Source organism: Onychostoma macrolepis, chromosome 14 (genome assembly GCF_012432095.1).
Source record: "Onychostoma macrolepis isolate SWU-2019 chromosome 14, ASM1243209v1, whole genome shotgun sequence".
Lineage (NCBI taxonomy): Eukaryota > Metazoa > Chordata > Actinopteri > Cypriniformes > Cyprinidae > Onychostoma > Onychostoma macrolepis.
In genome coordinates this window covers 24,155,240-24,180,781 of record NC_081168.1, presented here as the reverse complement: position 1 = coordinate 24,180,781, position 25,542 = coordinate 24,155,240, and the positions used below count along the sequence as shown (strand labels likewise).

The following is a 25,542-nucleotide window of genomic DNA, read 5'->3' as shown; positions in this document are numbered from 1 at the left end:
TGCTATGTGGTTGCTAAAGTTTTCATGCCACATGTTTGTTAGCAGTTTGATGATAATGACGACTCACACAACATGTATGTTTTGAAACACAGACACATTTCTGTAGAGTTTACTGGCTTTGGAAAGGTTTTTGCCGTACACAGAGATAAAATAAATAAGTGGAATTCTTTTATAGTAACAACAATGATAGTAGCAGTCAAAGTAATATCACTTAGTCAGCATTAATCTATATATATATTTATATATATTTATATTTAGAAAAAGTTTTGTAATGTTTTTCCTTTAATAAGCTGGTATAAGACTTTGGTTCTCCGTTATATTTCCCAGTAGCAGCATTCCACATTAAAATCCAAACAGGAACGTTGCTCCTCGTGTCATTTCGTGGCGACCCATCCTGTGCTCTCGTGGGATCGGAGCTGTTCAGGTTGTCTCTGTCATTGGTCACCACTTGTCTTTGGTCATTTGGTTTGTATTTGGTGCAGCTTTAAGAGAGATTCCTCATTATTATCCTTTACATTCCAGTTCTGGTAAATCCTGTCCATCCAGCAATAAGTCACGTATGATTATATCCCTCACGGTCTTTAATGCAACCTGAAATACGCCATTGCACACACATGCACACACACTTATACAGTATTACATTCATTTATTCATTAGCTTCAAAGGCATAGTTCAGCCAAAAAGGAATATTCCCGTCATTATTTGCTCACCTCAAAATTACAGTTCATAGTGAGTCTGTCAAGCTCCAAAAAATAAATTAAACACTAAACCTGTAGTCCACATGACTAGTGCACTACAAGTCTTTGAAGTCATATTGTTTGATTATTATGCATTGGGTCTTATGATGAAAGATTCATCCATGCATTTTTAAACAGTTTTTACCTAGTAATGTTTAATCATTTCATAACTGGATCTTCCAGTGAAATTTCTCTCTGGTGACGTATGTGGGATGCTCCAATGATTTCGTCTGCTTAAACTCCACCCCTTCCTGACTGCCACACCCACATCTCGACATCCAATCAGCAACCGATGCATAGAAACAAGTCTGCACCCTACATTTTTTCTTTTTCAATAATCCATTTCATCCGTATGCACATCACAATATGGAAGAAAGGATTTGATGCTACTCGCTTTCAACCTTTTTTGCTAGTGGTAATATAGTCAAATAATTTTTAAAATGGTTATTATTATTATTATTGTTATTATTTTACCCACAAAAAGAAATTTGACCTGATAAAATATTGTATGCACTTGATAAAACTAGATTTTTTTTTTTAATTACCAGTATTTTTTAAAATGGTTTATTAATTTCTGTTATCTTTCCAGGTCCAAAAAAAATCACATTTTTAAATGTACTTAACAGTACAAAATAATAGAACTGATGCTACTTCTGTTTCATCACAACTATTTATATATATATATATATATATATATATATATATATGTATGTATCTGTATATATATGTATATATAGAGAGAAATTTTCATGACTTTTTGATAATTTATTCATTTCCATTACTTTTCCATGTCTAGAAATCACTTTTAAATGTACGTCACAATATGGAAGTAAGAATCTGATGCTTATACCGTTTCTTTGCAACTTTAAGTTATTGTCTAATGAACTGTTGTAATATGAACATGAATTTGTGTTTGCATTGTTTCAAAATCGCTCCAATACTTTGACATCACTGATGCAAAAGTCATAAAAAATTATAATAAATTACATTTTTATGAATAATAATATTAATATAGATTATATAATAACAAAATATGTAATGCATTTTATCAAGCTATAAAAATCAATAATAACTTAAAGCTGTTGTGTGATTTTGTATGGCCTGGAATATAATGGGGAAGTTGTGGCCTAATGGTTAGAGAGTCGGACTCGCAACCCAAAAGGTTGTGAGTTCAAGTCCCAGGTCCGGCAGGAATTGTAGGTGGGGGAGTGAATGTACAGCGCTCTCTTCCACCTTCAATACCACGACTGAGGTGCCCTTGAGCAACCATACTTGGCCACATGTCACGTCACTGTCGTAATTAACTTTTTATGGTGTTTTCTTGTCCTTTCAAGAACTTGACAGACATGTTAACTATGAACTGTAGTCTGAAAAACAGGCATGCAATTCTACAATTTGCAAATTGGAGCGACTTGAGGTGAGTAAATGATGCCTGAATTTTTGTTTTTGTCTGAGGGTGTCCTTTAAGGCAGGTCTTATCCCAGGAGCTCCCATGTAACAGTAGCCCTTCTGTCTTAGTTTCCAATCAGTGTCCATTTCTTTCTTTCTTTCTTCCGCAGGTTCAGGGATTTCTGCTCCTCTCCCTCAGGCGGGATCACGTCCAAGTCTTGTCTTAGGAAAATTGCCACACGATCGGCGTCTACAGGCCAATGTGCTTGTGTTTTGTTTCGTGTCTTCGTTGTGGGCCGCTCACTGGATGTGCAGCCCAGTGCTTCCTCCGCCCGTCCGCTGGGCCAGACGTTTGCTTGTGTTTGCTTTGGTTAGTCATCTCCGTGTCTGAAGTAAGCTGTCTTAACCACAGCTCTGGTGTAATTTAGCTAGTATTTATTATTAGGGTTGTAGAGGTCCAACCCAGTGGAATATAAAGTGATGCTATCACATCGTCTGTTCAAATAAGACAAGACGGTCCTGCTTCGCATTAGCAGTGTCATTTTCACTGGGACTGTCTTTTGGTTTGTTCCTCGTTCTCATGTAAACGTTAGCAGTGGGACATTGGCGTCGGCGTTAGCGCGGTCGCGCCGCTCGGACTCTCTTGCTCCTCTTGCTGACGGTGGTGAAGCGGAATGGCGTTAAATCCGGCTGCTCTCCGGGTGGGAAACGCTTCATGAAGTGGACGTCCTGCTGGTTAGGCAGCGTGTGCGGACCACGGCGAGGGCGCCCTCTTTTGGTGAAGCCCACGTACCACCCTGTGTAGCGCGCCGACATTAGCGCTGTGTAGTTGTTTTCCAGGACTTTCTCGATGAAGACGCAGTCTGCACTACGATTGCTGGCCTTCTAGGGAGACAGAAAAGTCCATATACACACATGGAGACAAATGTGTTAGCTTGATCATAAGCGTATGTTAATGCATTTAAAGATCCCAAGCGTGGACTAAAATTCACAGATATGTTTGTAAGATTTGAGATTATCTGCATTCGTTGTTCTCAATTTTTTTGATTCCATGTAGGCTAATATTACACATAATGTAAAACAGGACTTTATGTACTTAATTTATTGATATTTCACAGGAGTTTTTCCTCATATTTTGAATTATGCATTACACTGTGTTTTAGGGTTAACAAATGTCTGTAAACTTAGAAACAGCAAATTACCAGTATCGTTTTTGTTACTTCTGCTGCATTGACAGATTGGCTCATTTTTGTTACACAAACTATGAGTACTAATGTATTAAAAAATAATTATAATAATGTTAAATGATTGTTTTAAATAGCAATTTCTTAGCCATTTCTACATGATATAATAATAATAATTGTTTTTTTATTTTTTTTATTTAATTTAATAATTCCACAAGTTTAAAAAAAATTCCAGTTCATTTTTTTTTTAAACTCAAAACAGCAATTTCTCAGCCATTTCTACCTGATAAAATATTTTAGCACTTGCCATAAGTAGAAAAATATATATTGGTTCTTAAATTAAAATGACACTTGGTAAAGTAACAAATTAGGCAAATTATTTATTTATTTATTTTTATTTTTTTAAAGGGATAGTCCACCTAACTTTTTCTCACCCTCATGTTATTTCTAAACCTGTATGACTAACTTTATTCTGTGGAACACAAAAGATGATATTCTGAAGAATGTTGGTAACCAAATAGCTTCGGGTCCCATTGACTTCCATGGCATTTTTGTCCATACTATGGAACTCATTGGAACACGAAACCATTGATTTACCAACATGCTTCAGAATATCTTCTTTTGTGCTCCACAGAAGAAAGAAATAGCTACTTCTAAAGCGTGACAAGTTCTCTATTCATATCCTGCCTCAACTTTGTTTCAATAGGTGATACAGGAAAGAAAGAAAGTGAAAGAAATCAGCAGTGAAGTTCACCTTGCCTACGAGTTTCCCTCTGCGGTTCATACACAGGTAATAATTGGTTTCCTTCCCTCGGATTCGCACCTGGCTGCCGAAGGTGTCTGCCTCCACTACGAGCTGGGCTTGTAAAGAGACAGGCAGAGAGACAGACAGACGTTACTAAAATATCACTGTGAGCTCTGGTTTTGCAATGACGTAAAAAATTAGTGTTTATAATTTGATGCAATGGATCTGTTTGAGCTGCTGCCTTGACTGGCACTATTAATAACAGTTCAGAAAGAGACAGGGCTGATAACCTGATGGTTTAAAGCCAAATCAAGCTCAATATAAATTACATCAGAAGTTGAATTCTTAAACCGGGCCTGGCATTATGGGAAACATTTTGGCAATGGTGGGTCAATATGCATAACATATGCTGTAGAAATAATACGAGCAGTATAGCAGTATGCTATTCTGATCAGCCTCTCTGTCACTGCATTATAAAAGCCTCCAGCTACAGTTCACTGTCAGCCTCCAGTGAGGCCATTCAGCCCATGTGTGTGTGTGTGTGTTTCAGGATATGGCAGTTGAAGCTCTGAAATGGCTCCAGCGTGACCTTTATGAGCGCAGGGGTCACCAGAGATCAATAACCTCTTTGTCTTCCTCCAATCTCTCCTCATCCAGACATCCCTCTCTCGCTGTGTAAATACATTCATCCTCACCCCCTTCCCATCTCCCCGTCTTTCTCTTGCCTTTATTTCCTGATGAGGAGAGTCGATCACAAAACCTCAAGCTCTCTGGAAGCTTTCGGAATAATATTTTCACAATAAAGAATGAAAGAATTATGAGGGTGAATCTCACAAAAACTGTCAAGATCATGTCCAGGTCATATATTCTTACAACAAAGCAGTAAGAAATGATATTTCATATAATTAAAACAAAGCCCGTTTTAGGACCATTAAGATTTTCTGAATTCTAACATTATTTGCATGATAATTAATTGTGTATTTTTATTAATATCTTAGCTATTTTAGTAAATAAAAATGATAAATGTTGCTTTGGAAATTAGCTAAATAAAATAAGGTTCAGGTTTTTCAGGTTTTTTTATTTTTAATTTTATTTCAGTTAACACATATTTTATTTAAATTAATGAACATTTTAGTTTTCATTAACTATAATAACCTGCTACTAACCTGCTAATTAAAGTCTTGTAGTAATATTACAATGTATCCATGCATTACAATAATACAAAATTGAGGAAAAAACATGCTTAATTATTCTGAAAATACAAAAAAGAAATAATAATAATAATAATATAAAAAAAATGTTAATTCATTCATTCATTCAGTATATTTTGGATGATTTTATGAGATTCAGCCATGAATAAAACAGGCCCATTGTTAGATCTGAGTGCAGATATCCTCTTTCAACTTTCACGTCCATTGATTGTGTGCTTCTGAAACCCATCCAAGGCCATTCAGAGGAGGAGAGGGGGATGGATGGATGAATGGATGGAAGGGGGGAGAAAGGAGTAAACGAAGATAGTGATTGACTGAGGTTTTCCAGTCACCAGTACTGATATCTAGAGTATGAAAATGTGCGATTTTTTGGTAGATATTGGAACTGACACCAGTGGCAATTATGGTGATATGGCTAAAATCTAAGATGATAGGTTTATATCACTGTAATGATGTGACTGTCAACAAAAACCTACATGAAAATGGAATTCATTGGCTTCTTTTTCTCTCTGTCTGTGAATCACTGTATCAGCAGTAGCCGAGTCTTTGTCTTCTACTTTTCCTGTTTCCTGTGTGTGTGTGTGTTTGTGGGTGGTCTTTCTTATGTGTGTGAGTGTATGTGTTGTTACCATATTTGTCTCCGTCCTCTCCGCGGGCACTGATTTTGCGTCCAAGCACCTGGACATGTTTCCCACTGGTGCGGCTGTAAAGCTGGTACACGCGATGATGTCGCCGGCTCATGGCGTCTCGTGCACGAGTCTGATTCTCCACGTGCACGCTGAAATTCACCCCATCCACTCCAAACACCTGCAGGCAACAGACCACACACATCCACTCTTTATTTCCCCTTATATTCTGACATTTTTCTCAAGTGAACTCATTGTGAAAACAATTCTGAATTCATCACTACCAAAAAAGCACTACGGTATTAGCCTAAGTGTTTTTGTTATATGAAGTTATGTGACATTTCAAGTTGGTTTAATGTAATTTTAATTGAAATGACTTGTACAACCAAGTTGGTTATGCTTAAAAATGTAAGTCACAAACTGAATTTACATTGTTGAAATAGGTGGATTTTTTTCTTTTCCATGTTGTAATATAAGCAAAGATTAATAAATGCTGTAAAAATGTATTTCTCGTAGTTAGTTCATGGTAGTTAATGCATGAACTAATGCTTACGAACTGAACCTTTTTGTAAACTTTCCACATTAAGTCAGACTATTTTGATGTAGGATTATGAAGACAAATACAAACATATTTGAAATAACATGCACCGATTGAATCATGCACAATAAGACCAAGAATGCACATTAAACAGGTTATTTTGATTTCAGGTTAACTCACCTGTAGAGGATTGCACATGACCAGCATCATCTGGATATACCTGAGGAGCCAGAGAAAGACAGAGAGAGCAATCAAAGTCACGTGAGTGTTACCATGGTAACACAAAAAACTCCACCCAGCATCCCAAAGCCCTGCTGACGGATCAGGTCTACGGAGAATGTTTAGTTAAAATGAACATCTTAAGAGCTTGACTCATCCTCCAGTCTGAGTATCATAGTTAATATAAAGGATTATGTAGAGTTAGACACTCATTATCAAAAAATGACAGGGGTCTTATGTCGGGCTAGTAGGGTTTATTTACCATTTAAAATTCCAAAAATTGTTTTTACAGTGTACTTATTAAACATAAAATACATGAATATGAAATAATAATTTGAGTTAAATTATTTTACAATGTGACATGAAAAAGAGCAAAGAGTGATTCAAGAGAAATTAAATTAGTACAGCACTATAAAAATAATCCATCAGGGATATTATACAATTCATTGGCCATTATACAAAAAGACAACAGAAATGTTGTCACTGGCCAATCAGAATACTTAGTTCCCTTTCGATACTACACTCGTACTGTGGTACTAGACGCTTATGGGGGAAACTCCTTTTTCTCAGATGACTGAAGCCTTTACAATCACGCAGTGAACCTGCGCGAACATTGGTTCGTGCAGTGAATTAAAAACGACCAATGGCTCGGCAGTGGAGCTGCATGAGCCTATGGCGAGGAAGCCTGCCAGAAAGGGGCGGAGCCATCTGGCTATGTAAGCGGGCAGTCGCCAATCGCCATCTCAGATCAATTCTCCTTCAGCAACGATGATCTTCCCTTCGCTGATCTACGGGACTTGAAGCCGCCTCGCCGTTGACATGCCTCGCTGAGGACAAGACGCTGACTCGCCTGTGCCGCTCTGTTGTTCCCGCCCGCTCTTTGAGCCGCCTTCAACGTCCAGCACAGATACCAGCTCGTCCCCAGCCGCCATCCGGCGAGCTTAAAAAAGCTAATTTCTTTCTAAAAGAGCAGCATTGTTTCAAATGCCGCAACCGTCATTGCAGCTCGTGCAGGACTGCCCTGCACGCTGACGACGGCCACTCAGAGTGCATTTCCTGTCTGGGCAAGCCCTATGCGGAAGCCACTCTGACCGAGATGGCATGTTCACACTGAGTCTCACCTCTCTGCACGCTCGGATCGCTTTCTTCTTAGAGAGTGACTCCGCCCCTCACGCTCTCCCATTTTCTTCTTCCCAGGGACCTGTGAGGAAAAAACAGTGGGGCAGAGGGACTCAGCGCTCTGCTGCAAGCGAGCTCACGCCGGCCTAAATCCTGTGTGCCTCGCCAAGCAGAGAGGATTCTCCCGTCCTCTTTGAAACACCCAGACCAGTGTCCCTCGGCTGATGCGAGTGACATGGTCTCGTTTGGTAGAATTGAGGATGAACTGCTAGATGACAGCATGTCTCTAGCTGCGTCAGACGCGAAGGAGATATCCGGCTCTACCACTGACCCCGCCCCTTTGCTGTTTTCGGATTCCAGCGACGCCAAACCAGGGATGGATGCTGAACTTTTCCGTATCCTTTCTAAAGCGGTCGAAGAGCTGAGTTTGGAGTGGTCTGCGCCGGAGGAGCCCACTCGTGGCCGTCTGGACGAATGGTTCCTGCCGGGGCGCCTCATCAGCGAGCCTCCCCGTTTTTTCCCGAGGTCCACGACGAGCTCACGAAATCGTGGCGTGCTCCCTACTCGGCTCACCTTCGCACAACCACTTCTTCTGCGCTCTCCTCAGTAGGCGGTGCTGAAGAAAAAGGCTATGAGAAGATGTCTTCCCTGGATGAGTCAGTGGCTGTGCACCTCTGCCTACCCACTGCCATTGGATGGAAAGCAAAGGTTGCTCATCCCGCCAAACCTTGCAGGATGACGTCTGCCCTCGCTGGACGAGCATACTCCTCTGCCAAGCAGGCGGCCTCAGCTCTGCACTCCATGGCCGTGATCCACGTCTTTCAGGCCAAAGTATACATGGACGACTTTGTGTTTAAGGTGAGCCAGGCCTGTGTTACAGCTCTGACCCCTTGGAAAGACCCACAGTGGTTCAAGCAGGGCGTGACTATGGGCATGATTTTCAGAGGGAAGGTTGTCTCGACAGATGCATCCAACACAGATGGGGGAGCACTGTGCGAGGGCAGACCGGCCTTCGGCTCCTGGTCAGACGCAGAAGGTCGGCTACACATCAACTGCCTCGAGATGACGGGCAGTATGTCACTCCCTTCAGACCTTCTTACCGGACCTGAAGGGACACCGTGTGCTAGTCCGCTCAGACAGCATGACAGTGGTATCTTATATAAATCACCAAGGCAGGTTCACCTCGAAACGCCTTTTCGAGATTGTGAAACGCCTCTTGGAGTGGGCACATCTCAATCTGCGTTCATTGAGGGCATCACATGTGCCCAGCGTATTGAACCAAGGAGCAGACATGGTATCTTGGAGCAATGTCCCCTCAGAGGAGTGGATGTTACACCCGCAAGCGGTTCACATAATCTGGGAGATCTTTGCCAGGGCAGAGGTCGATCACTTTGCCTCAAAAGATAACTCTCACTGCCCAATTTATTTTTCAAAGAGCGAGGACGCGTTGGCCCACAATTGGCCCAACCTCCTCCTGTATGCTTTTCCTCTGATCACTCTGATCCCTCAGGTAATCAGGCAAGTTAGGGAGCACAGACACCGGGTCCTTCTCAGCTCCTGATAGCAGCTCCATGGCCCATTCCCCTAAGGCAGGACCTTCTCTCTCAGGCGAACAGGACAATTTGGCCCCAGCCCGAGCTGTGGGCTCTGCACCTCTGGGCTCTCAACGGGAATCAGCTGATCTCCCCGAGAGCATCCTGCATACTATTTCACAGGCTATTTTACAAGACGCCTCTATGCCCTTAAATGGTCGGTCTTTTCCACCTGGTGCGCAACCCGTGCTCGAAGACCCAGCTTCATGTGACATATCGGTGAATTTGTCGTTCCTACAAGAACTGTTGGATAAGGGCCATTCCCCTTCCACGCTCAAAGTCTATGTGGCAGCTATAGCAGCTTCCCATGCTTCTATAGCCAGACAGTCTGTGGGCCAAAACAACTTGGTTGTTCGTTTTCTGTGGTCCCCCACGGTCCATGCGTGAGATCTGCCCACAGTCCTGAGAGCCCTCAAGGGTTCCCCCTTTGAGCCACTACAGTCTGCAGACTTAAAAATCCTGTCGTTGAAAACTGCCCTGCTACTGGCATTAGCATCAGTTAAACGAATAGGCGTCTTGAAGGCTCTCTCGGTAAGCCCTGCCTGTCTTGAGTTTGGGCCTAACGACTCCAAAGTCGTCCTAAAGCCAAGACATGGGTACATCCCTAAAGTGCTCTACACCCCGTTTAGAGCTCAGGTTATCACTCTCTCTGTGCTTCCTCCTCCTGCGGAGGACCAGGAGCTTCTCTGCCCTGTTAGGGCACTGAGAATTTACATTGAGCGTTCCGCCCCGTTTAGGCAGCCGGAACAACTCTTTGTGTGCTTTGGTGGCCGCACCAAAGGGTCCCCGGTCACAAAGCAGATAATTTCTCGATGGTTAGTTGACGCTGTTGCACTAGCATACTCCTCCTTGGGCCTGCAGTGCCCCATAGGAGTAAGAACCCAACCCGAAGGTCTTCCGGGTTTGGAAGGACATGAGGGTGAGTAATTAATGACATAAATTTCATTTTTGGGTGAACTTTCCCTTTAATGTTTTCTTAAATGTTTATATAACCAAGAAAAAAAAAAAAAACATGCAAAAAATTGGAAATTACGACATCATCCAGAAAAAAAAAGTTTTCATAACTTAATAGGAACATTAACAAAACGTTCTTAGAACATGTTTTTGTTAACTGGGTTATGATTAAACAAGGTTTAAACACTATTAAAAAAATGAAACATGCACCGTTAAATTGTTCACAATAGCATATATTTAGAAGATAGATGATGTGAATTTTAATTTAATGACAATTCTAAACTACTTTCCCTTCTTGGTTTAATCGCCACATGTTGTTGGAAAAGGGAAAAACCTGACATTTGAAGCATAACTCAGATTTTTATGGAAACTTGGAAGGCCGTGGGTGTGAGTAAGATTTTAAGCGTATAAGAGCGAGTGGATGAGGGCAGCGCTACAGCTGAAGGGCCCATGGTAAACTTCTCCATCACCATAGGCTCTGTTCTGGCAGGGGACCGCCACTTTGAAATCGAACAGGCCAGCAGGACTGTGTCAGTGCGTCTGCTCAACATAAGTCAGTGTGAAAAGTCAGATGTTATGACAGCCAACGAGGAGACCACAGGCCCCTACGGGACTAACGCCTGCTGCGTTAAACGTCAGAACGTCAGAAACCAGCGCAGGAACAGATTTCACTTCTGCACAGAGACGCTTGACGATGATGTGTGCAATTTTTCTTACGTAAAATCACTTTCTCCTGTCCCAGCTTAATATGCAGAGACAGCTAAAAGTAAACCATTTGTCGGCTGATTCAACACTGAGACGGACTGTTTGAACTTCCCAAACACAGCAACATCTGATCAATTATTGGCTTGAGTTCGGAGCATTATTTCAACTAAATTGAATCAACATTGAACTAAATTGAGCTGAATAATGACACTATTGTCTCACAGTGCATTTTCTTAAAATTCCTATGAGAAATAAAACTAGACAGAAATGACTCAATATTGTCAAACAGTAAGAGAATGGAGCTATAACATTAGCTCAGGTCATTTAATCTTGGATGAATTTGATTCATATTGAGTTTCTATTGAGATCTCTGACTTTGGTATCAAAGGTGGAATGTCTAAGGAGAAACATCTGAGATGCAAGAGTCTCCAGCAAGGATTTCCTGTGTAGTTATTAACCCTATGATCCTACTGTTTCATATTTTTATATTTAAATTTCTAATGGCTCTAAATGATTGACATGATCAAAACTACATGCCTTCTGTCTTCTGATTGATAGTTTATTCTTTTTATTAAAAGTCCTTTTAATGTCCACCTTCAGCTCGTGCTTCACGTGTCTTTTTGCTGTAAAATATTCACTGATTTTTATGAAGTAAACTTTGATATTGTTAGTAATAGTTCAAGGTGAACACTCACTGGACTGAAGCAGTTTAGCTTTCACTTGATAATTTTTTAGAAAAATCAATGAGTATCAAATATGATCATCAGGCTTTGAGGAACTTTTATTTGTTCATCTCTCAATCATCATTGTACTGCATTGCATTATATGTTTTGATAATCAAACTAAGTATTTAAAAATCATCTTTATAAGACATTATTGGAGACGCAGAGTAGAGTGACAACCGATATTTAAAGTGGGAAAAAAATTATTTGATCCCCTGCTGATTTTGTACGTTTGCCCACTGACAAAGAAATTATCAGTCTATTATTTTAATGGTAGGTTCATTTGAACAGTGAGAGACAGAATAACAACAAAAAAATCCAGAAAAACGCATTTCCAAAAAGTTATAAATTGATTTGTATTTTAATGAGTGAAATAAGTATTTGATCCCCTATCAATCAGCAAAATGTCTGGCTCCCAGGTGTCTTTTATACAGGTGAGATTAGGAGCACTCTCTTAAAGGGATTGCTCCTAATCTCAGTTTGTTACCTGTATAAAAGACAACCTGTCCACAGAAGCAATCAATCAATCAGATTCCAAACTCTCCACCATGACCAAGACCAAAAAGCTGTCCAAGGATGTCAGGGACAAGATTGTAGACCTACACAAGGCTGGAATGGGCTACAAAACCATCGCCAAGCAGCTTGGTGAGAAGGTGACAACAGTTGGTGCGATTATTTGCAAATGGAAGAAACACAAAATAACTGTCAATCTCCCTCGGTCTGGGGCTCCATGCAAGATCTCAACTCGTGGAATTTCAATGATCATGAAAACGGTGAGGAATCAGCCCAGAACTACACGGGAGGATCTTGTCAGTGATCTCAAGGCAGCTGGGTGCATAGTCACCAAGAAAACAATTGGTAACACACTACGCCGTGAAGGACTTAAATCCTGCAGCGCCCGCAAGGTCCCCCTGCTCAAGAAAGCACATGTACAGGCCCGTCAGAAGTTTGCCAATGATTCAGAGGAGAACTGGGTGAAAGTGTTGTGGTCAGATGAGACCAAAATCCAGCTCTTTGGCATCAACTCGCTGTGTTTAGAGGAGGAGGAATACTGCCTATGATCCCAAGAACACCTTCCCCACCGTCAAACACGGAGGTGGAAACATTATGCTTTGGGGGTGTTTTTCTGCTAAGGGGACAGGACAACTGCACTGCATCAAAGGGACGATGGACGGGGCCATGTACCGTCAGAGCCAGGGCATTGAAGCCAGCCAGGGCACTGAAAATGAGTCGTGGATGGGTATTCCAACATGACAATGACCCAAAACACACGGCCAAGGCAACAAAGCAGTGGCTCAAGAAGAAGCACATTAAGGGTGAATCCCATTTCTCTGTCTTACCCCTTCCCCTACGTCTTACCACTAGCCCTTGTCCCTCGAAACCGAGTGGTAAGCGCTAGGGGTGAAAACATACCCCTATGAAATGAGACACCACTTGGTTACGGTTACGTCATCATACACCGTCGCTAGCTGGCTGCTACGTCATCAGAGCCGACAAGTGTTGATCACGAACTTTGGATCGTTTTACAAACTTGTTAAAACTGTAGACATGCATGGAGTTCATTCAAGGCTAGTCTGCGGGACTGTTGTGCAAATCAGCAATGTAACATTAGCGTCGCAAACTAGCGATTTTTTAAAAACGTTTCAATTAAGAACATGGTTGCAAATATATATGTACAGGACTGTCTAGAGCACAAAACTATTTCGGCTTAAATTATTTAAGCCGAAAATACTTGATTGTTGCCGGTTGCGCAGTGTGTTCTGGGTACCCCTCGGTTTCAAGTAAGCTCGCGAAAATGCTTGGTTTTAAGGGGTATCTACCCCTTCCCCTTAGCCCTACCCCTCGATCAAAACGAGAATTGGGATAGCCCTTACTCTCACGTGAACGCGCAAAACTAAGGGTAAGGGGTAAGGGGAAGGGGTAAGACAGAGAAATGGGATTCACCCTAAGGTCCTGGAGTGGCCTAGCCAGTCTCCAGACCTTCATCCCATAGAAAATCTGTGGAGGGAGCTGAAGGTTCGAGTTGCCAAATGTCAGCCTCAAAACCTTAATGACTTGGAGAGGATCTGCAAAGATACGTCTGGCCTCTGTGATTGCCAACAAGGGTTTTGCCATCAAGTACGAAGTCATGTTTTGCGAAGGGGTCAAATACTTATTTCACTCATTAAAATGCAAATCAATTTATAACTTTTTTGAAATGCATTTTTTAATTTTTTGTTGTTGTTCTGTCTCTCACTGTTCAAATAAACTTAACATTAAAATTATAGACCTATCATTTCTTTGTCAGTGGGCAAATGTACAAAATCAGCAGGGGATCAAATTATTTTTTCCCCCACTGTATATAATTTTATGCAAGTATGTGCTATACTATTACAAAGATCTCGTTGATTTACATTAGAAGCATCAGAATTTCATACTTTTTGTTTATATAAATATCAGCATCTGCACCAGTTATTTTTGCTCAGTTTGGGCCCCTGAATAAAATTAAACAGTTTTTTTTCCTCCATATTCTCACTATATCAGACTATGAGCCATAAATGCCTGATGCATCAAATATGATGTTCAACAACAACAAAAAAAGCACATGAATATTTTTTTTTTCAAAAAGCTCAATAAAATATTCCATTTAAAAAAAAAATAAAAATCCTCACTATTATTTCATATGTCAGGTTTTACAGGGTTATTGAGAATCTCCTTTGTGATTTTTCTTTCCTATAGGTAGAGACTTTAAAACAAACACATGCAGCTCAGTGGACTGACGCTCAGCTAAACTTTGCCGCATTTGGCACAAGTCTGCATGATGCTGGTCAACACCTGCTCAGCAGAAGAGGTAGAGCTTCAGTTTTATGTGTTTTCCTGTATATGTGTTTGTCAACAGATCCAGAAACTTCTGATACGTGTGATTTTTAGGATGTTAAAATACATTCTTTTATGAGAGGTGTTTGCTTGTCCAGAACTTGCTGTCTTGATAGATAGATAGATAGATAGATGGTCTTGTGGGTGGTTGTCAGGGTGTTGCTATGAGGTTACTAATGTGTTCTGAATGGTTTGTAAGTTTATGTGGCTTCTAGAGTTTTCTTTGTGATCTTCCGGTCCCTAGGTATGGCTTAAAGTAAGTCTGTGTGATTATCACCTGTTTTATCATCCACAGGTGAAACCTTGAGATTGATGAATGTCATGGAATGTCAAGGAATGAGTAATGAGCAAAAGTTTCATTTTTACCAAAAAAACAAAAACAAAAAACGTTTAAATTGAAGTATTAAAATGACTAAAACTAAATCTAATAAAAATATATAGACTTATTTCAAAAAATAGAAATGACAAAAACACAACAAAATGACTAAAATTTTAACAACAATTAAAATTAAAACAAAATAAAATCTAATGTAATCTAATAATTTGCTAGTTGCCCAAGATTCATACATCACCTGAAAGCTGAATAAATAAGCTTTCCATTGATGTATGGTTTGTGAGGATAGGACAATATTTGGCCGAGATACAACTAGGCCTATTTGAAATTCTGGAATCTGAGGGTACAAAAAAAAAAAATTAATATTGAGAAAATGTCCTTTAAAGTTGTCCACATGAAGTTCTTAGCAATGCATATTACTAATCACAAATTCAGTTTTTATATATTTGCGGCAGGAAATGTACAAAATATCTTCATGGAACATGATCTTTACTTAATACCCTAATGATTTTTGGCACAAAAGTAAAATGGATAATTTTGACCCATGTATTTTTGGCTATTGCTACAAATATACGCGTGCTACTTATGACTGGTTTTGTGCTTCAGGGTCACACATTTTCTCACTTTCTTTATTTCTCTCTAGAAGCTAATACACGCATTTCTCCATCTTTCCCTCCCTCTGTCTTTTCTACACTCTTGGTGTTTGATGAAAGCAGTGAATCAGATCTCTCTCTCTCTCTCTCTCTCTCTCTCTCTCTCTGGGTGGTGTGGGTGTGGTCAGTGTGATGTCACTCATTGAGAAGGCAAGAGTGGGTGTGAACCGAGCGGAACACATCACTTCCTCCTTATCGTCTCGCCAGTGACCCCGCGACCTCCTCATGACCGAATGTCTGAGATCATGAGCGTGTGGGTGTGTGGATGACTTTTGCCATACTTGTGAGGCCAAAATGCTAGTCAAAAATGTTCTTGCTAATAGTTGACTTTTAAACAAACTACTGGTAAGTTATGTAAATCGGCTGTCAATGTACTTCTGTCAGCAGGTTCACGTGAGGGTTCGTTTAGTGTATGACAAATCCCTGAAAGCATATGCATATGTTACCTGGATTCATGTGTTTTCATCTGGAACATACATTGCTAAAATGTTTCCTTAAGGTTGCTACAACATTCAGCAGATGTCCAGAATGTATGTATGCAAATCTTTTTAAATATGTCTATCAGATATTTCACACAATGATGAGAATGTGAGCACCAGTGTTATTTTTCTTGCATACTATTATTTATATACTATTTTATTTATTGTATTAATGTTTTGAATTAGCTTTTTATTTTGTACTTTAAATTTTAAATGTTCTCTTTTATTAGATTTATTTATTTATGTATTTATTTTTAGATTACTATTTAGGTTTAATTTATTTTAATTAATAATTTTTTTGGTTTTGGTTTGTTATTGTTATTTTTAAATTTAAAATGTATATTTTAAATACTATTATTTATATATTAATATTTATAGTATTATTATAATTATTTTTTAATATTTTGAATTCATTTTTGTAGATTTAATTTTAATAAGTTTATATTTAAATTTTTTATTGGCATTCTTCTAATTACATTTTTGATGTTTTAATTATTATTTTTTTTAGTTCATTTTTTTTTTCCCAGTTAATAATTTTAGTGCTTCAACTTATTTCAGGTAGTTGACTAGGCAACATTTCTCATTTTTGATTAGTTTACGTTTTTCATTGAACATTCATACTTTATTTAATATCAGATTTATTTTAATTAATAAAAAGTGCTTTTTAATAGTTTTATCAGACTCTGTAATTTTTTTTTTTTTTTTTTTAATCTTAAAAGTATACTTGGTTTTAATAATTAGTAAGCATGAACTATACAATCTCAAAAATAAATAAAAGTTCAAAAACAAAAAGGTTCTCTAATGCATTTTCACAGTGAGGCAACAGAAGAGCTACTTGGTTAATTTCAGTGATCAGTTCTTAAAAGAACCATTAGTTTCTTACTGTGAAGAACATTTTAAAATTCTTTAGAGCCTTTTTACACTATAAAGAACCTGCAATGGAAATATTCTATGCATGTTAAAGGTTCTTCATGCTACCATCAATGGCAATAACGAACCTTTATAGTAAAGTAAATTACAAGTAAACAATCACCAGTGTCATCTTTAGTACAGGCTCTCTGTTTGTCCAACCAATGGAGTGTTTGAAAACGTTTAGCTTTCATCAATATGTTTGTGATTCAGGTTGGTGATGCATAAATGACAATTCATCTTTTAACATCTTAGTGTTGTATATGTGCTTATTTGGAGACACCCTCAAAGGAAGTCTTGTGATTTCAGAAGCAAGACGCTTCCAGTGACTCTGAGGCGATCGATTGCAGAAATGCCCTTTGACCCCTGATGTAACAGCGAATCGCTGAGCTCATTCTGTGAGATTCCCAGTCAATGAGGTTTCCTCCGGCTGACGTTATGATTGGTGAGAATTGCGGCCGGGTTGTGGCTCTTTTCGGCATTAATATTCCGCCGATCGCGATAAGACGGTAGTTTTTGATTTATTCCGGATGATTCAGCTGCGGCCCATCGCTTGTTTACAGCCCAAAAATTCACCTCGCAAATGAAATCACCGGCGGGGTCAATGGAGGCGCCGCAAACAGAGGAAAACACGCCAGAGGGGGAAAAAAAGGCAGGAATGGAGGAGATATGAAAGGAATTGAGAGTGTTTCTCATCTTGTCGTTTTTAATCCCTTGCTCTTTCTCTCCCTTCCTCTCTCTTGTTTCCCTGTCTGGAAGTAGAGAATGAACGACTCCCCCACACTGCCTCAGCTATGAAGAGATATGAGAGAGAGAGGAAGTATCTAACCAGCTGACAGCTGCAACCAAACACACACACACACGCACGCACGCACACACGTACGTACACGCTCTCTTCATCATGCCTGTCAACACACACTTAACATACACATGCACTCATAATGCCTCATGTTCAATCATACTGAATCACAAAACCACACAATTAAAGGAATGCTCCAGGTTCAATACTGGACAGGATTTTTATAGTTAACTAAAACTAAAACCATAAAATAATTTTTGTTGCTTGAAATAAAACAAATGTTAACTGAAATAAAATATTTAAAAACAAACTAATATAAATGCAATAATAATAATAAAAAAATGAATAAAAATAAAACTATATAGACATTTAAAAAAAAAAAAGACAAAAAAACAACAAAATTACTAACATTTTAAAATTAAAAATAAAAACTAATTAAAAATAACTAAAAAAAATTAAATAACACTGCTAATACTGTTCACCCAAAACTTTTTAATTAACTCACCCCAAGGTAAAATATGTATATTTAATTTTCTTTTGCAAAATAAAATAAATAAAATATTCACATTTTTAGATTATTTTTTTATGAATTTAGTTGTAATACAAAACATATGGTTTCATAATACTTAGAATGTAGTGCAAAAGTCATATGGACTACTGTTATGGTAATTAAAAAAAAGTTATTTATTTGCCCACTTTCATGAAAAGCACCATGTCAGCCTTTTTTTTTTTTTTTTTTTTTTAATATCTCTTTTTGCATTTCAAAGTTTTAAATGACATAAGGGTCATTAAATAACTGAATATCTATTTTGGGCTGAAGCTATTGATGTACCTTCTGTGTCTACATTAACTCAAATTAATTAATTAAATTCATAATTAGTGACAAATGATACAGTGTAGATAGAACCAACCTAACCTGGATTCATACAGTAAAAAAATTAAACTATATCATTGCACAGCTCTACACATAAAGATATGTATATATTGTATTCAGCTTCATTTGCACACAACATATGGTTGCATAACGTTATAAATGTCACTGAGTGACATTTCATTCACTAAAAGTGTTGTCCACATCAACTACACACTCCCTACATTAAACAACAAACCACAGGAACACACACCCAATAATAGCTGCACAATGTACAAAAACCACATTTCCCATGTTCACCACTGCTGTACGCTTAACAGCTGCCCACACATGATTTATAGTAATAGTCTGTCTGATTATCATATACTTGTCTGTATTTTGATAAACTACCACAAAAGAGCAAGTCCCTTGGTGGAAGACTGTAAGATAAATGCGCCAATCTTTAGAGATTTCTATGCGTTAATGACATCTGTTATGATTGACTAACCTCTGAGTACTGCTGTAGTTCCAGTAAGAAGGACGTTTTGCTAACCTTCCCATTAAGTTATGAAAACATCATTTTTTTAATGCAAATGTTAAAGGAGCATTTCATTTTGTCATTTTGTAAACATAATGAGAATGTTACTTTTAAATGTTCTATATGAATGTTCTGAAACAAGTAGAAACAACATTTAAAAAGCATTTCTGTAAAAAAAAATGTTCCATGAACGATGCATAAATAATGTTTTTGTGCTAACGTTTTGAGAACATTAGCAAACGTTGTTAACATTACTGGAAGCACGTTTGTTCATAACTTTGAGAGAACCTTCCAACAACGTTCTGAGAACGTTCTCTGTTCTCCGGGTTCATGCTGTCATTCTCTATGGCAGGCTCAGTTGCTGAACAGCGCTGAATAGTTGGTGGATTGCTCAGAAAATAGGCTTTATTATGTAAATGTCGTAACTGTCATAACCATGATGATTCCATTGTGAATGTTAGAGTGTGTCTGCATAGTACAGCGAATTCTTATTTCGAAGGACAAGAAAAACAGATGCCATGATATGTCCATTGTAACCTATGACCGCTCAGGGACTGAATCAAGCATGGCTTTAAAACTTTTAAAAGCAACCTGTTAGAATTCCCATTCAGAAAAAAAAGTGCATGCAAACCTGCCATCCTTTTGTTTTGCATACAGGTTTTGTGAGCCAACAATGCATAATCACATAATGTCTGAGTAGGTACTTCTTTTGAATAAACAATTACTTTGCAACTGTTAAACAAGTATGTTCTGTGTAGTATTAATATAATCTGGATGTACTACATTCATCATGTTTTCATTGTCATGTGACCTACCACACTTTACTGCTGTTCACAAATCCTCTCCCTGGGATAATAAAGTGTCCACGAGATGTGCGCCTCAGAAAAAGTATTTTTGCCTACTATATAGTAGGGAAGTGTGCAATTTTGGATGCAGCCATGATTCCAAACCCTGTGCTGTGATTAATAGTTTATTTCATTCAATTTATATGAAATGACCTTACAGTGTATATGGGATTTATTCATTGTTTTTATGCCATAAAAGGTTTTTATATAATTTCCCTGCAGCTCCAGAGTGATTAGGGGAAAAACGTTTACTACTTTGGATGGTTTTTACTACCAGATGGTATAGTTACAGGGTCATACTAACTAGCAAACCCCCTTGATGCTGAATTATCTATGAGCAATTCCAACCAATCAGATTCTTGGAGATGATCTGCTGTTCTGTTCTATCATTTCCTGGCATTCATTCAGCACATAAAACAAGTCATGAAACGCAGGTGCCACCACACTCTCAAAACATTTTCCTCCATTACTAAACTCCTCCACATCAAGAGAAACAGGATGTAGGAAAATGTAAAATGAGCATCTTTCTCCATAACAGATGCGAGGCCCTTTTCTTCACTCATACTGGCCCAATATGTTCACAAGCATGTGTGTTTGTATTCGCTGTAACACGTTAACAATGTAAATGAAACAGACGCTCTGTATATCCTGTTGCTAAATGGCACAGATTTCACCCGTCTGGCCGACACACACCTGCGCTTTGACCCTTCATACCTGAGTCCCCAAATGGCCACACACTTCGCACCATAAATGAGCAGATGTGCATGTGCTGACCAGGTTTTCATGTGTGTTTATGTGTGTGCACCTGCTCACATAAACACCTGTGTGCAGTTTTTTTTAAATCCATGCATACCCGTTGTGCACTGATCTACGCTGTCTGCATTTCTGATGTGAATATCTATGAAGCTGTTTAAACGAATGAACAATACAGTTCAAAAGTTTGGGGTCAGTAGCATTTTTTTAACATTTAAAAAAAAAAAGTCTCTTATGCTCACCAAGGCATTGTATTTATTTGATCAAAAATACAGAAATAATTTGAAATATTATTACCATTTAAATTAACTGTTTTCTATATTGTAAAAATGTAATTTATTCCTGTGATCAAATCTGAATTTTCAGCATCATTACTCCAGTCTTCAGTGTCACATGATCCTTCAGAAATCAATCTAATATGCTGATTTGCTCCTCAAGAAACATTTCTTATTAATATCAATGTTGAAAACAGTTGTGCTGCTTCATATTTTTATGGAAACCATGATAAGTTTTATTTTTCAGTATTCTTTGATTAATAGAAAGTTCAAAAGAATAAACAAATCTGTAATTTGTAAGATTATTTACTGTTACTTTTGATCAATTTAATGCATCATCGCTGAATAAAGGTAATCATTTCTTTCGTCAAATAAAAAATCCTACTGACCCCGAACTTACGGTATTGTAGCCAAACATTTATCCAATATCTATACAATAGTTAACAGACATAAAAAAGCTTCCAGTTTCTGTGCCTGTCAAACATTTTATGTGGTCATTAATAAGGTCTTGTGAATGTTATTGAGTATATTTAGTGCTTTAGTGAGCTTTGATGGCATCTATGTGTTTACAAATGTTGTAAATTTGACTGATATGCATTATTGTTTCTCTGAGGTCATGCATGCGCAGTGGCTCTGCACACACTGTATGCAGACTGCAGATTTGCACATGCAAACTGCAGATCTGTGCATGCTGGCTGCAGATCAGCACACGTTGGCTGCGGATCTGTGCACGTACGGTTGGTGTAGCTGCCAAACCCTGGCTGCGCAGGTGAGACTGGCTCTGGGTCCCGTAAGAACTCTCAGCTGTTAAAACAGTAGTGCTTCACAGAGAGAGAGAGAGAGAGTGAGGGGGGAAAGAGGGAAAGAAAATGCGAAAAAAAAAAAGAACTACTTCAGCTGCAACCTCGGATTCTCCATATCCCTCCCAAACCGCAACGAGCCTGTGGCCTGCCAGAGAGAGAGAAAGGTGGGGGGAAGGGGGAAAGGGGAAAGAGAGGGAGAAAGAAAGTAGCTGCGAGCTTTACTCTACTGAACGTTATTGTCGGCGGCCAAAACAAGCAGGGTGATGACATCATCAAACCTGAGACAGAACGATTCCTGAAGGCGTTCGTGTGTAGAGTTGAGCGCAGTGAGGTGGAGTCATATCCCAAATCACCCAGCACACCCTTCAAGCACAATTTACACCGCTGGCCAAGTTTAAACAATATAGCAGCACAGGGAAGGGAAGGGAAATGCAGTCAGGGCTGTAGGTGCTGCGAGTCGGGTCGACGCTCAAGATTAATGTTCTCTGAAAGATCTACAGGAACAGAAAGTCCCGTCTGTGGGCTGTTGCATGTTATATATGTCACGGTAAAAGCCTTGGTTTCTACAGCACTCACTCAAGGTCACTGTTTCTGTCCTGATATGGGAATTTCTTTTCCTAGGTTTTCACTCCTTCTGTTAAAGTTCACATGAATCATTTCAAACCTGTTTTGCATCTATGCTTGCTGACGTTCCTCTCAGTGTAAACCAGTAAGACTTCCTTGGTCACCAGATGCATCAGAAAAACCATGCTGGTTGATCAGCACTTTGGCCTGACCAGCACTAAACCTATGGAAGCTTATTTTCACCACAAAATAAAAAAAGGTATTTTTATTTCACAATTTTTTTTTCCTGAGATCTAAACTAAATATTGCGAGATAAATCTGGAACCATGAGATACAAACTTGGAATTCTGAGAAGAAATGTCTGAATTGTGAGCTATAAAAACTATACTTCTCATCTCGCAACTTAGAATTGTGACATATAAACTTAGAATAGACTCAGAAATGCATGAAGCAGCCAGAAAATTAATGCTGGGATAAAAACGGGTGTAGTATTTACATTCAGAAATTACTCAGTTGAGTTGATTGATTGGTCTGTAAATAGGATCAATTCCATGCATTTCATCTTTCTTTTTGAAGAACATGCGGTTTGTAAATTTCTGTTCTGATTGCATGAGTGCGCTAAATCAAATCATTTTCCATTGTCTGCTGCTTATCGCTATGGCCTTGAGCTAGTGACTGAACCGCAGGTGCACCACTGAGAAAAGCTTTGAATGAAACGTGTCTGATGAACATCAACTAACGTATCTTCACCTCTTCGCAAAAACAAATACAGGAAAATAAGACTTTGACACATCTGCGTCTGCTGTTGTCTTCTGTTTCACCAGACCCTGAACCACCAAAACCACTGTTTTAGATTATTATTAAATAAAGTGAATCAGCCTGTAATGACACCAGCCTTGAGAACAAGACAGCAAACACGATCTAGTCTCACTTGCACAATTCCCGGCTAATTCTGCACAACCGTCTGAGAATGTTAAAGCTCTGTTTGATGATTTTCTGTCTCTAAACTGCAGTTTCCTGTCGGAGAAGGTCACAGGCGCTCCGCTCTATCCAGACAGCAGATAAGGTGCCAGCTCCATGCCTGCTAGAACAACCATCCTTGGGCGTTATTATTAGTAATTTGGCGGGACAGGACCAGACAGCCTCTCTGCCTGCCCGGGGGAGCGTCGGGATTCTGGGCAGAGTGGATTATCAGAGGCCCTTTGGTCCCATCCGCAAGTTGGGAAAGGAATGATAACCATCTCAAGATGACTGCCATGTGTGCACAACAAAAAAGAAAGAAAAATACGGTGTCAAACACACCTCTGGAGTGACCTGTTTTCATTGGACGGGCCTTACCTGAGCTGGGTGTGATTGACATCTGTGTCCATGGCAACCCAGAGGGGTGATGTCATGAGATCATTATGTATGCAAGACTTGGAGTTTGTCACGTCAAGTGAAGCGTGTGGCACACAGACTGCTTTTGATTAAGAATTTACGTATTACAATTTAGGCAACGATTCATTAAGAGTCATTCTGCATGAGCTCATTCACAAATGACTTACAAGACAGCCACCGTGGAGAGAAAGGCCCACATCGCTTCCTCCGCGTCCGTGTGGCTCCGTGCGCGCTTGCGAAACGGCTCTCCGGGTCACAGCTTCACGTCTTTCCGGTTTGCTTAATCCGTTTGAATGCAGGGTCCGCGGATGTTCCCGCTGGCGCCGGTGGACTGCATCTTTTCACCGTCAACGGGCGGCAAGGGGTCAGCGGGGTGTGAGCGACACGGATGGTTGCGGTGCGCGGTCGGTAACGGGCAGGAGGCGGGGCGAAGCTGAATCCTCCGGAGTCTGAGGAACAGGTGAAGCGAAGTTCAAACGCGACCCACACCTATGCGCCGTTTCCGCTCGTAAAAACTTTTCGACAGCCAGCAAAAGGTTTGCGCCCAGTGTTTTTCTAGCAGTCCGAGTGTAACTTTTCCTGCTGAAAATGTCTTTGCACAGATTAGGATTAAAACTCCGCGGAGTGCATGCGCACGCATGAGAGTTCGTGTCACTGCTGGTCCGCTACGGGCGAAATGACGCGCCGCGGGAGGCAGAGCACCTGGACGGGGATGGAGTGATGAAGACGCGGCGGCGGCGAGCTGGACTCCGGGTACCGAGGAGCGTGCTCGGTCATGGCTGCTGCGCCGGAGAGACGGCGGCGCGGTCCAGGTCAGATGAAGGGGGAAAGTGAAACCAGAAGCACACGCTCGCAGCTCCCTGCACCTGATTTCCCGGACTCAATTCTGGAGCTCCAGCGCAACAGCAGCCAAAACACGGGCCGATGACATCACCTCCAAAATGTTTGAAGGGGGAAAGAATGCAATCTGAGCTTTTTATTTATTTTTTAAAATGAAGAAAGTTTGCAGCTCCCCCAGTACAGCACAAAAGTCTGCCCGACGAAAGCGCTTCGATCTGTGAGGGAAAACGCGTCTTCTTTTTGCGCATTAAAGCAGGCGATCCGTGCACTGGACTCAGCGTCCACTTAACCTGCGCCTCCTCCTCTTCCTCAGCCGCTTTCATTCACAAATTCACGTAAAACGTTGGATAGAAAACTAACAAAGCTGGAAAGCGTTTGCGCGGCTTGTTTCCTCTCCGCTCGTTTGTCTTCTGAAGCTCCACGGCAGAGCGCAGAAATCACTCCAAGAAAAAAAAAAAAAAAAACAGAACAAGATTTCAGATCAATCCACCCTCCCTCCCCCAGCCCCCCTTCTCTTTCCCTCGCTCCCTCTCCTTTTGCTTCCCCCCTAACACACACACACACACACACTTATTGGATCCAAACGAGATTACTCAGCCTCAGTGTGATGCCGCCCGACTACAGCGAAAACACTCGCCAATGTCACCGTGCGCAACAAAGGAGCGCGCGCGCACGCGCCAGCGGTCCCACCGGGACGCATCGCGCCCCTGACTCAAGCCCAGGCCGGGTCCGACGCTATAAGAGGGTAAAAAAATCTGCCACTGGTTCAAACCCAAATCCCCCACCTCGCGTAAACCGGGACCAGCACAACATCAGCCAGAGCGCTTTACGGTGCTTCCAGAAGTTTAGTGCTTTTGATGCATTTTGAGTCTTCGTTTCATGACTGTAAAACTCAAGAGGGCAGAGTGAAGAGAGACGGTTCGCTT

At 40.1% G+C, this 25,542-nt stretch overlaps 1 protein-coding gene across 1 annotated transcript; it reads right to left on the bottom strand.

Moving 5' to 3' along the window:
- Positions 1 to 81: 81 nt before the first annotated feature.
- On the bottom strand, positions 82 to 24,961 carry fgf18a (fibroblast growth factor 18a). The gene is made up of 5 exons (XM_058797061.1): positions 23,944 to 24,961; positions 6,611 to 6,650; positions 5,896 to 6,073; positions 4,065 to 4,171; positions 82 to 3,011 (listed from the first exon to the last, which is right to left on the bottom strand). Exons 1-5 carry the CDS (start codon positions 23,973 to 23,975, stop codon positions 2,742 to 2,744), a joined length of 627 nt encoding a protein of 208 aa, XP_058653044.1. The 5' UTR covers positions 23,976 to 24,961; the 3' UTR covers positions 82 to 2,741.
- Between the last annotated feature and the right edge of the window lie 581 nt (positions 24,962 to 25,542).